This window comes from Balaenoptera ricei, chromosome 1, assembly GCF_028023285.1.
Source record: "Balaenoptera ricei isolate mBalRic1 chromosome 1, mBalRic1.hap2, whole genome shotgun sequence".
In the NCBI taxonomy this organism is placed as follows: domain Eukaryota; kingdom Metazoa; phylum Chordata; class Mammalia; order Artiodactyla; family Balaenopteridae; genus Balaenoptera; species Balaenoptera ricei.
The window spans coordinates 155,516,066-155,528,532 of record NC_082639.1 but is presented as its reverse complement, the minus strand read 5'-3'; the positions used below and the strand labels follow the sequence as shown (position 1 = coordinate 155,528,532).

General features: G+C 42.8%; 1 protein-coding gene across 1 annotated transcript; it reads left to right on the top strand.

Moving 5' to 3' along the window:
• The first annotated feature begins 9,472 nt into the window (after positions 1-9,472).
• On the top strand, positions 9,473-11,408 carry LOC132353333 (cullin-4A-like). Its single transcript, XM_059904466.1, is given in 2 exon segments — positions 9,473-9,840; positions 9,842-11,408. Coding segments are annotated over 2 exon segments (1,821 nt in total). The 5' UTR covers positions 9,473-9,517; the 3' UTR covers positions 11,340-11,408.
• The last annotated feature ends 1,059 nt before the right edge of the window (positions 11,409-12,467 follow it).

The window sequence follows — 12,467 nt, the reverse complement described above, 5'->3', positions numbered from 1 at the left end:
CCCTTAAAAGGTAAGAAATTTCTCCAGCCAGAGTCAGTCGGAGATGTGACAAAAGAGAAGCAGGAAAGGTGAGGGAAAAGTGGAGGTCAGGGAGATTGAAATGTGGAAAGGACTTGACCCATCATTGCAGGATTTGATGATGAAGTGAGCCATGAACCAAGGGAGGCAGGTAGCCTCCAAGAGCTGAAAACAACCCTCATCCAACAATCAGCAAGGAAACCAGCAAGACTTCAATTCTTCAACCACACTGAACTGGATTCTGCCAACAACTCAGAGTGAACTGGACACAGATTCTTGCCCAGAGCCTCCAGAAAAGAACACAGCCCCACAGACATCTTGATTTTAGTCCTATGAAAGCTATTTCAGACTTCTGAGCTAAAGATACTGTAAAATAATAAATTTATGTTACTTAAAGCAGCTAATTTTTGGTAATTTGTTAAAGCAGTAATAGAAAACTAGTACTGAGCCTTAAGTGTTTCAAAAATAGCTGTTTTGTTTATCTCTGATAAGCTGATTGATCTTAAGGTGCTTTGGATTAGCTATCTTACCCTTCTCTGGAGAAGTTGCCTTTTCAAACTTGGGAGCAATATGAAAAAAATGGAAGATTCTGAGACCTGGATACCCATCGCAAAGGAGCCCTGCTCTCCACCATCAAACTTAAAACCGTGGGATTAACATTATCAACATGAAGGTACACAGCAAACATTGTTGAGGGTTCCCCAATCTGTATGGTTAGCATTACCTCAGCTAGCCACCTATGCTCATCCCCATTGCTTAGAATCCTGAGAAATGTGCCACTGGGACGCTCCAGACAATCGCACACCCTGCTTCCTAGGATCCCTCATCATTCTCTTGTCCCAAAGGTCTGAACTGGGTAGATTTGTACTCCCCCCTTCCTGACCTCCTGATTCCCCCTTGCTCTGGCTTCCTTTTTTCTCTTTCCTATTTAACTCTTTTAGACCTGGCAGGGCACTTCCCAAACAAATGACAGGATGTGCTCCAACTTCCATTCTTTCAGAGAAGGGGAAAAGGGAAGCCAGGAAGCAATGAGAAATAGTATCACAATTTCTACTTCTCCTATCAAAGGATTCTCTATCCAGAAAAGGAGGTAAAGGGGGGAATTACTCTGTGATGTCCCCTTTGGATCATCTTGTTCATGACCCCATTAAAGTCCCTCTCTGAGATTAGAAAGGAAAGAGAAGAGAGGGGAAGAAATAATGGATGTGTAAAGCAAAACAAGAACAATGACAATTAGGTTCCAATTCTTCATTTCTTAATGGATATGAGAAAATAACCATCCTCCATGAATAATTGCAAAATCTGCCTAAACTGACTGTTTCTCTGTTATTACAAAACCTCCTGTTAATTGATTAAAATGCACCTCTGCCAAAACCCTTGTATAATCCTCCTCCTTGGCAAACACCTTTCCCCCTTCAGCACACTTTTCACAGCACCTAGGTAGCTCCAGTCAGTCACCTTCTACCCATATATTCAAACTGAGTAGTTGTTTTTATTATTTTGCATGCCTTTAGGTCATGTGCCTTGTCCAAGTTTCCTTTATTTCTCGGCTAATGTGACAGCCTGGTCTTAACACTGGATACCAGTTACATCTGGGTTTCACCTATAATTTTGATCTGTATTTCCAGATTATGCCCTACTCTGACACATCACCTTTCGGTAACAGTTCAAACTCATATATCAGCTCTCCTTTGATTTCAGCCAAAACTGGCCCATATTGTCACCTTGGTCCCTCAGGCAGAATGTGAAAATCTGATACCATTCTCTTTCCAGACAAGTGCACTCTATAAAAGGTAAAATATATAGGAAGTAACAAATGGATGTTAAAATTAGTGGGTGAAATTTATGGAGAAACACGAAAAGTATATCTCCCCCAAAATATATATTTATAAAGGGAAAATAGCACCTTTTCGGGGAGAGACCTGGTAGGCACCACTTTAACCAAATGATCAATGTCAACATCAACACTTATAAGACATCAATGTCTTGTACTCCCTGATATGATGTACAGGCATAACTTGGAGATATTGCAGGTTCAGTTCCAGACGGCCACAATAAAGCCAATATTGCAACAAAGCAGGACACACGAATTTTTTGGTTTCCCAATGCATATAAAACTTATGTCTATCACAGATGTAGAGAAAAAACTAGTGGTTACCAATGGGGAGAGGGAAGGGGCAAGATAGGGATAGCGGATTAAGATGTACAAACTATTATGCAGAAAATAAATAAGCTACAATGATATAGTGTACAACACAGGGAATATAGCCAATATTTTATAATAACTATAAATGGAGTATAACCTTTAAAAATTGTGAATCACTACGTTGTACACCTGTAACTTATATAATATTGTACATCAACTATATCTCAGTGAAAAAGTATTTTAAAAAGTTATATCTACACTCTACTGTCTATTAAGTGTGCAATAACATTTTGTCTAAAAACAACAATGTACATACCTTAATTAAAACATACTTTATTGCTAAAAAATTGCTAACCATCATCTGAGCCTTCAGCAAGTCGTACTAGTAACATCAATGATCACTGGTCACAGATCATCATATCAAACATAATAATAATGAAAAAGTTAAAATATTGCAAGAATTACCAAAATGTGACACAGAGACACAAAGTGAGGAAATGCTGTTGGAAAAATGGTGCTGACAGACTTGCTTGATGCAGGGTTGCCACAATCTTTCAATTTGTAAAACACACAATATCTGCAAAGAGCAATAGAGGGAAGCACAATAAAACAAGGTCTGCCTGTACTGAGAAAGGCATATCACATATGTGGGGTTTTTACTCAAAATGTATAATCTCAATCAGTCATGAGAGAACATCAAACACAAATTGAGGAAAATTGTACAAAATATCTGACCAGCACTCTTCAAAAATGGCCTGGTCATAAAAGACAAGGGAAAACAGGAGCTGTCAAAGATTAGAGGAAACTAAGAACACAACACAGCATCCTGGACTGGATCCTGGAACAGAAGAAGGAAATCAGTGGAAAAACTGGTGAAATCAGAATAAAATTTATGGCTTAACTAATAGTATTGTACCAACATGAATTTCTTAGATTCAATCACTGTAATATGATTACATGAGATATTAACAATAGGGGAGTCTAGGCTAAAGGAATAAGGAATATTGTTGCAACTCTTTGTACATCTAAACTTAACTTTCTTACAAGTTACCTGTATGACGCTGAAAAATTACTCTTTGAGTCTCAGTTTAGTCATCTTTGAAAACTTTTAGATCAATGATCCCCAAAGATTCAAACTGAAACAAAGAGAAAAGCAATATAATAAACAATTAAAACAAGAAAATGAAAACTGAAATGTGCACATTTATAAGACAAATCTTTCATATATAACTTTAATCTTCAAAATAACCAAGATAATAAATAAATAAATAAAAATTAAAAAAAAAATAACCAAGATAATCATATGTGACAAAGGAGTAAAGGTTCAGCAAGATAATGAGTAAAAACACTTATCACACATAGTAAGCACTCAATAAATGTCACTGTTTATGACTCAACAAGGTGATTTAGCCTAGAAAGTAAAAAGGCGTTACTTTGGATTCAGGCCTTTTAGACTCCTAATATAGTTCAGAGAGAAGGAGTAGTAAATTAGGGAACAGTCTGAAAAATAAAAAAGAATTGACATTCTACAAGAGACGATTTAGATCTGAGAAAGTCAAAGAAAACTGGAAAGTCAACAACGATGCAAGAAGAGAAAAATCCCTGGTGGAGTAAAATCTGAGGGTGAAGAGGATGATTTAAGTGTATTTGAAATCCCATGCATCTAGGACCATACATTCAACTGGACCAGCTAAGCGAGGTCAGGATCACAGGACCACTCCTCCCACCCTCTGCCCCCGATCAGAACCAGTCAAACAGATCAGATCACTAGGGCTATATTCATCCCCTTCTCTGTGTATCTCTGAATAAACAGCGGTAGAGACTAGGCTGCCTTAGGCTTTGCTCTAAAGAATTCCAACTTTAAATAGTTTTGAAAATGGGCTTTTTGTATTGGTACAAAAAACATACACATCTTAAAGCAAAAGTTCAAAAGAGTAATCAAGGGACAGTTTGAAAAAATACAGAGGAGTTCTGCTTCTAGTAATGGCAGGCTAGGGCATTTGAAATAATTCTCCAGCTGAGAAAAAATAAAATGCTGCACAAAGTATTTTTAAATGTTTTCTTTAAAGTATCGAAGAGCTGAGGCAGTGATGTCACCAAGATGGCAGAATAGGAGACCCCAGCCTCCATTCCCCAACAAAGATCAACAATTAGGTAGCTTATCCTTGGTTGAAAACAGCTCTGGGAGAGCCCAGGAGTCCATTTAAGAAGCTTCAGTAACACAGTGAAACAAAAAAAAAATATCTGCGAATACCACACAAAAGGGGTAGAAAGAATAGTTTCATTTTGCCTGCATCAGCCCATCCCCCAGGCCAGCACTGCTCAGCACCAAAAGGAAACCCCGCAACTCAAAAGAGTTTCCTTTGCCAGCAAAGGGGGAGTGGGGTGAGTAACCACATTCCCCACCTTTCAAGGCACTACACAAAGGACCTGCTTTGATTTCACCCCAACCAAAGACCGGGAAGGCTGAGACACCTAGAAAATGCTAGGAACAAGGAAGAACAGCAGGGGCTACCAGTATCAGCCACACGGTGGGAGCCACCGTGGTTCCCCGTGGCCTGCTCTTCAAAGGACCCCAGTAGCCTTCACCGCTGAGGACAACAGCCCTGGTGGATATTTCAGGCACCCCCAACTTTCATCACTGAGAACCTTGCCGCAGACCCCAGGACACTGCTTTGCAGAGGACCCCAATGGCTTTTGCCCGTGAAGAGACCAACAGTCAGCACAGCCATCCTGGACCCTCTGCAGATTTCACTGCTAAAGTTTTCTCCACATTTGCAGATGCCAGCTGCAAGAGTCTGTCCCCACCCCAACCCCTCTCCCCTCCCCAGAGCCCAGGATCCCCACAGGGACAGCCAGCTCCAGCCCCTATGGCTGTGGGCATGCAAGACGCCAGTCTGGACACTCACAGCTGACGCCCACCACCATGAACTCTTGGCTAGCCCCAGCAGCCCGGGAGAGTACATTGACAGCCAGGGCCCCCAGAGCTGTTTGTGAGCCCAAATGGATCCAACCCTGACTCCTGTCACTGGCCAGCACCACTGGGCTCACTTGCAGCTAGCCCCTGCCACTGGGCCCCGGCACGCTGCCATCCTGACTCCATCATGAGTCTCCCTTGTCACGCAGACATGCTTGCTGAGAAACTGCAGCGGCATGAGTGTGTGCTGATAGCCAGGGCCCCACAGCTGCTACTGAGCCTGCAGTTGGCCTGGTCCTCTGCTGACGGCCTCAGCCCTTGCCACTTTGTGTGTCTGTAGCCGGCCTTCACCAGTACACAGACACCTGCAGCCAAGCCCCTGCAACAGAGCATGTGCACACCACCCGCTCCTACCTGCCCTGGTCCCTGCCTGCTGGATCTGGAAGTGTTGCTGAGGACCCCAGCAACCCTTGTAGTCACTGCACATTGCCCACGGCTCTCTTGCCAAGGACCACACAGTGGGCAGTGTGTGGACCCCAGCAGTCTGAGCTGGTGAGACATCACACCTCCCCTAGCTGGAACCATCCCATGCCCCTGCACTTGGTGCCCTGCACCCCTAGAGCCAGGGTCACAGCATACTCCAGGTCATCCCATCCCCAGGTGAAGGTCTTTCCTTACTGAAATCAGTCCATAAAATCTGAGGTGACTGCTTCTTCAAATGCACAGACTCTGGTACAAGGCTACAGGGATCAAGAAAAATCAGGAAAACATGACTCCACCAAAGGAACACAGTAAACTTCCAGTAACAGACCTTGAAGAAATGGAGATACACGAATTGCATGACAAAGAATTCAAAATAATTGAAGAAGCAAACTCAGATCAACTCTGGATGGCGCTATCTTCATCCAGGGCCTCTGAGAACTTAAATAATTCTCAAAGGCCATGAGTGACACCAAACAGTTTTCAATTATGTAAGGAAAAAGGATAACAGGAATGAGAACCAACAGACAACAACAAGGAGCAGAAACGAATCCCTAAAGACTTCAGATACTGAAACCATTAGAATCGATTTTAAACCACTAGACTTACTATTTAAAGAAAATAGAAGTTAAAATTTCTGTTTTTAAAAATGACAGCATTTGAGGAAAACAGTTTTGAACTTGGTATGTGAGGAGCTTGGAAGTCATCATTCCCATCCTTACAAAAAAAGCTGAACAAACTGAAAATCAGCAACTTAGATCCATCGGAGAATTGAGGTCATAGGGCACACTGATACTCCCAGAATGGGAGAGACAGACAGGTAGATATAAAGAATCACAACTTGAAACAAAAAAATGCCCAGGAACCAGTACTGGAGTAGGAAAACCTGAGCTGTAATTGATGAATTGCTGGAGGCTCAGTGTGGGCAATCTGAGAGTTAAAAATTCCAGAGAGGCTCAGTATTTGGGGGTAAAAAACTCACTTTTGTGAGTTTTACCTCCAGAAGCTATATCAAGTTCGCACAGTTAATGTTAAGAGAAAAATCCCCTCGAGAAACCATTTTAAAATACACCAGAACATTCTGTTCTTCTTAACAAGGCCTGCCTTTAAGAGGAACTATTTTAACAGAGCCTATCTGACCTGGAGGTAGGGAAACACCCAATTCCAGCCCATGCTAGCCCTCCTGCCTCACCTAAAGGGGAAGAAAACAACAAGACAAAACAAGAAGCACTTGTGAAGGTCACAGCCAGGAGTCCAGGCTCACTAAAAGACTGACACCTAATCATAAGACTATAGAATACTTCTCTTCCCCCCCACCTTACATCAATAATGTTCCTGTATAATAACAGGGAAATACAACTGGAAAAAAACTGCCTGTCTCAGATCTTCTTTAAAAATTGTATAGGGAAATCAAAAAACAAGAGGGAAACAAATACAAGGACACCAGAGTAAATTTTAGCTTCAACATTTAGAATTACAGCAAATAGTAAAACACAGCCTAACCCTTAGCCAGATAAACATAAAACCTCACATTAAATGTCTATTTACCTCAGTTTCTTTTTACCCAGAAGATCATATCTGACTATGAACAAAAAAATTACAAGGCATACTAAAAGAAAAAAACATAATTTGAAGGAAAAGAGTAATCATCAGAGCCAGACTCAGATATGGCAGAAATGCTGGAATTATCAGATCAGGAATTTAAAATAAATATGATTACTATGCTAAAGGATCTAATGAAAAAAAAGTAAACAGCATGCAAAAACAGAGGGGTAAGGTAAGAAGAGAGATGAAGACTCTAAGAAATAATCAAAAGCAAATTATAGAAATCAAAAACACTGTAACAGAAATAAAGAATGCCTTTGATAGTTTCATCAATAAACTAGAGGCAGCAGAGGAAAGAACCAATTTGCTTGAAGAAATGTCAATAAAAATTCCACAGGGAAATGCAAAGAGAAAAAAGGAATGAAAAAGACATCACAGAATATCTAAGAACTGTGGAAAAATTACAAAAGGTATAACATACACATAATGGGAATACCATAAGGAGAAGAGAGAAAAGAATAGAAGCAATATTTGGAGCAATAATGACTGAGAACATTCCCAGATTAATGATAGGCACCAGACTGTAGATCTAGGAAGCTCATAGAACACCAAGCTCATGATAAATACCCCCCAAAAAAAATCTACACCTATGCATATTATATTCAAACTGCAAAAAATCAGGCACAGAATAAATCTTGAAAAAAGTTTCAGGAGGTAGGGAAAGAGAAACCTATAGAGAAGCAAAGGTAAAAATCGTATCAGATTTCTCAGAAATCATCCAAGCAAGAAGAGAGTAGAGTAAAATATTTGGTGTTGAAAGAAAAAAACACCAGAAAAAACACACAGAATTCTGTGTCTGGCAAAATTATACTTTAAAAGTAAAGGAAATATAAAGATTTTCTAAGACAAAAAACATTGAAGGAATTTATCACCAGTAGATTTTCCTTGCAAGAAATGTTAAATGAAATTCTTCAATAAAAAGAAGAAACATGATATCAATCAAAAACTCCAATTTACATAAAGAAAGGGTATTAGAGAAAGAATAAAGGTAAAATAAAATTTAAAAAATTTTCTTATTCTGAATTGACTAACAGATAACAGCTTCAGTTTGTCAAAATAATAATAGCAACATGTATTTAGTGATTATAGTTTATAGATGAATAATAACAATACCTAGTGGGGTTTTTTTTTTTTTAATAATATTGAAGTACATGGCAGCAAGAACAACAAAAAATCCATTTAATCCATGAGGTGTTAAAATGTTATGATAATTCTTGAATTATCTAGGAGGTAGGTAGGCATATTAATTAATTTTAGACTTACCTAATGTGCATGCTGTAAATTCTAAGGTCCCTAGGAAAAAAAATATTAACTATGTCTTTAACATATAAACTAGTAGAGGGAAAAAATACAACGATAAAAAATTATTAATCCAAATTTTTGCAAGACAAGTAAAAAATGAATATAGAGAAGGTATGGCAGACATAAAGCACAAAATAAGATGTTGGATTTAAACGCAAAAGCTCCAGGAATTATATTATTATAAATGGAGAAAATATTCTAGATAAAAGACTGACTTTCAAAAAGCATAGTTATATGTTATTTAAAAGAAACATATGTAAAAGTTAAGGATACAAAAGGCTTTTAAGGGGCCGGCATGGCGGCGCGCCCGGGCTGAGGAAGGTCGGGGGCTGCGCTGCGACTCCCTGCCCCCCACACGAAGCCGCCTCGTCGGCGCCCCGGTGCCCCGGCCTGCCGGGCCCTCGACTGTTGCGGGTTCCACACGGACCGCGGCGCCCGCGAGCTCGGGGCTATGTCGGGTCGGGGTCTGGCGCGCTCCCGAGGCCTGCGGCACCGGGTCTGGTCGGGCCGGGTCGGGCGGCGGTTGGGCCGGGCCGGGCGGGGCTGAGGGAGCGCAGCGGAGGGAGGGCAGCGGAGGGAGGGCGAGTCCGGGCTGCGGAGACCGAGGCCGAGGCCGACGAGACCCCTCGGAAGGGCAGCTTCTCGGCGCTTGTCGGACACACCAACGGCCTCACCAAGCCCGCGTCCCTCGCCGCAGCCACCACCTCCAACCCCAGGGCCGCCGGCGGCTCCAAGAAGCTTGTGATAAAGAATTTCCGAGACAGACCTAAATTGCCTGATAACTACACTCAGGACAGCTGGCAGAAACTTCATGAAGCAGTGAAAGCCATACAAAGTAGTACCTCCATCAGATAGAACCTGGAAGAGCTCTACCAGGCTGTTGAAAATCTTTGTTCTCACAGTTTCCCCAGTGCTCTACCAGCAGCTGCGCCAGGTCTGTGAAGGCCACGTGCAAGCAAAAATCCTTCAGTTTAGAGAACTCGCTAGATAGTGTTTTATTTTTATAGAAGATTAACACACGCTGGCAGGATCACTGCAGACAAAGGATCATGATCAGAAGTATCTTCCTGTTTCTGGATCGTACTTACGTGCTTCAGAATTCCGTGCTTCCTTCCATCTGGGATATGGGATATGAACTATTTAGAAACCATATTATTAGTGATAAAATGGTTCAGACGAAAACCATCGATGGCATCCTGCTGCTGATCAAGAGGGGGAGCGGGGAGGCCGTGGACCGGAGCCTGCTGGGCATGCTGTCCGACCTCCAGGTGTATAAAGATTCATTTGAACTGAAATTTTTGGAAGAAACTAATTGTTTATATGCTGCAGAAGGCCAAAGGTTAATGCAAGAAAGAGAGGTTCCGGAGTACCTGACATGTGAGTAAGCACCTGGGGGAGGAGGGTGACCGCGTGATCACGTATCTAGACCACAGCACACAGAAACCACGGATTGCCTGTGTGGAGAAGCAGCTGTTAGGAGAACATTTAACAGCGATTCTGCAGAAAGGGCTGGACCACCTGTTGGATGAGAACAGAGTGCCCGACCTCGCTCAGCTGTACCAGCTGTTCAGCCACGTGCGGGGCGGCCAGCAGGCGCTGCTGCAGCACTGGAGCGAGTACATCAAGACTTTTGGGACAACGATCGTTATCAATCCTGAAAAAGATAAAGATACGGCGCAGGACCTGCTGGATTTCAAGGACCGAGTGGACCACGTGATAGAAGTGTGCTTCCAGAGGAGCGAGAAGTTCATCAACCTGATGAAGGAGTCCTTCGAATCGTTCATCAACAAGAGGCCAAACAAACCTGCAGAGCTGATAGCAAAGCATGTTGATTCAAAACTGAGAGCAGGTAATAAGGAGGCAACGGACGAGGAGCTGGAGAGGATCCTGGACAAGATCATGGTCCTATTCTGGTTCATTCACAGTAAAGATGTCTTTGAAGCATTTTATAAGAAAGATTGGGCAAAAAGACTCCTCGTTGGAAAAAGTGCCTCCGTTGATGCTGAAAAGTCTATGCTGTCGAAGCTGAAGCACGAGTGTGGGGCTGCTTTCACCAGCAAGCTGGAAGGCATGTTCAAGGACATGGAGCTCTCTAAGGACATCATGGTTCATTTCAAGCAGTATATACAGAATCAAAGTGACCCAGGCTCTATAGACCTGACAGTGAACATACTTACGATGGGATACTGGCCAACGTACACCCCCATGGAAGTACATCTAACTCCAGAAATGATTAAACTTCAGGAAGTATTCAAGACGTTTTATCTTGGAAAGCACAGCAGTTGAAAGCTTCAGTGGCAAACTACGCTGGGTCACGCCGTGTTGAAAGCAGAGTTTAAAGAGGGAAAGAAGGAGTTCCAGGTGTCGCTGTTCCAGACGCTGGTGCTTCTCGTGTTCAACGAAGGGGACGGATTCAGCTTTGAGGACATAAAGTTGGCCACTGGGATAGAGGACAACGAGCTGCGGAGGACATTGCAGTCCCTGGCCTGTGGGAAAGCACGCGTCCTGATCAAAAGTCCCAAAGGAAGGGAGGTCGAAGACGGAGACAAATTCATCTTCAGTGGAGAATTCAAGCACAAGTTGTTTCGGATCAAGATCAATCAAATTCAGATGAAGGAAACCGTTGAAGAGCAGGTCAGCACCACAGAGCGCGTGTTCCAGGACCGGCAGTACCAGATCGACACCGCCATCGTCAGGATAATGAAGATGAGAAAAACGCTGGGCCACAACCTGCTCGTTTCCGAATTGTATAATCAGCTGAAGTTTCTCATCAAGCCTGGAGATTTGAAAAAGAGAATCGAATCTCTCATAGACAGAGACTACATGGAGAGAGACCAGGACAGTCCCAACCAGTACCGCTACGTGGCCTGAGGCTCGTGGCGGCTCCTCCCATGAGACACTAGAATGTATCTTTAGGGCAGAAACACTTCTGTGCTGTTTCCAGGACTTTCTGGGACTTAGCAACATGGCTGCTTTGGGAGTAGCAGGAAAAGGGGGATCCTTGGATCCTCCTTCACAGGCTCAAGGATTTCTAAATGGCTTGTGTACCTTCCCTCCAGTTCTTCCTCCTGTTCTTTTAGGCGTTTGGATGGTTCCATGGCTCTACAGACTGACTCTGAGGTCAGACAAGCAGATACTGGTTTCTTAAAAGAGGCTCCTCTGTAAGCGGTGTTCTCGTGGCAGAAGCTGATGTTCGGTGTGTGTGTGTGAGACCCTCCGTGCTGCCCTTCTGTAGCTGCAGGGACACAAGCTCTTAGACCCAAACAAGAACCCTTACTGGTGAACATTAGGGAGAAACAGTCAGTGTTAAAGCTGGCTGGTTGATCATGCAGCCTGGATAGTAGCATCTGTTCCAGGTCTTTCAACAAGTGTTAACCTCTGAGGACTGGTTTTCAGGATGGGGCTCCTTGACGAGACCTCTGATGCACCAAGAGGACACCACGTCCGACGTGTGTGATGCCGCGAGCCCATCAGCGCCTTCACTTTACTTCCACTGCGTCCCTTGGGGATTTTCTGTTTGAGGGTTTAGAGGGGGGCAGTGTGTGTGTGTTTGCTGTTCTAAGATTGAGCCTAGCAGCCCCGTTCTCTGCATTGGGGAACTGCTGTTTGCTTTTTTCTAATTGCAGTGTTTTTATGATTGCAACAATAAAGTTTGGTTTTGTTTTCACGGCCCTGGGCAGGGTGGCTGTCCTCTGCTGTAACCACTGTAAACGTTTCGGAGGAGACTTGACATTGTGAGCAGGGGTGACCTCGGTGGCACCTGCTTTCATGTTGTGTGCACGCAGCTGAGGCTGAGCAGCGGACGATGATGTTCGTTTGGTAACTAAAACAAAGACACTTTTCTGAGAACATTTAAAAGTGCTTTATATTTTACATAATAGCATGCCTCATTTTGATGAAAAGCTACCAAAGGAATTTTGATCATGGTGTAAGTGTTGAAAGCAATATTTTCTGGAATATACCAAGTTTATATAATTTGATTTTTGTGCTAAATTATTA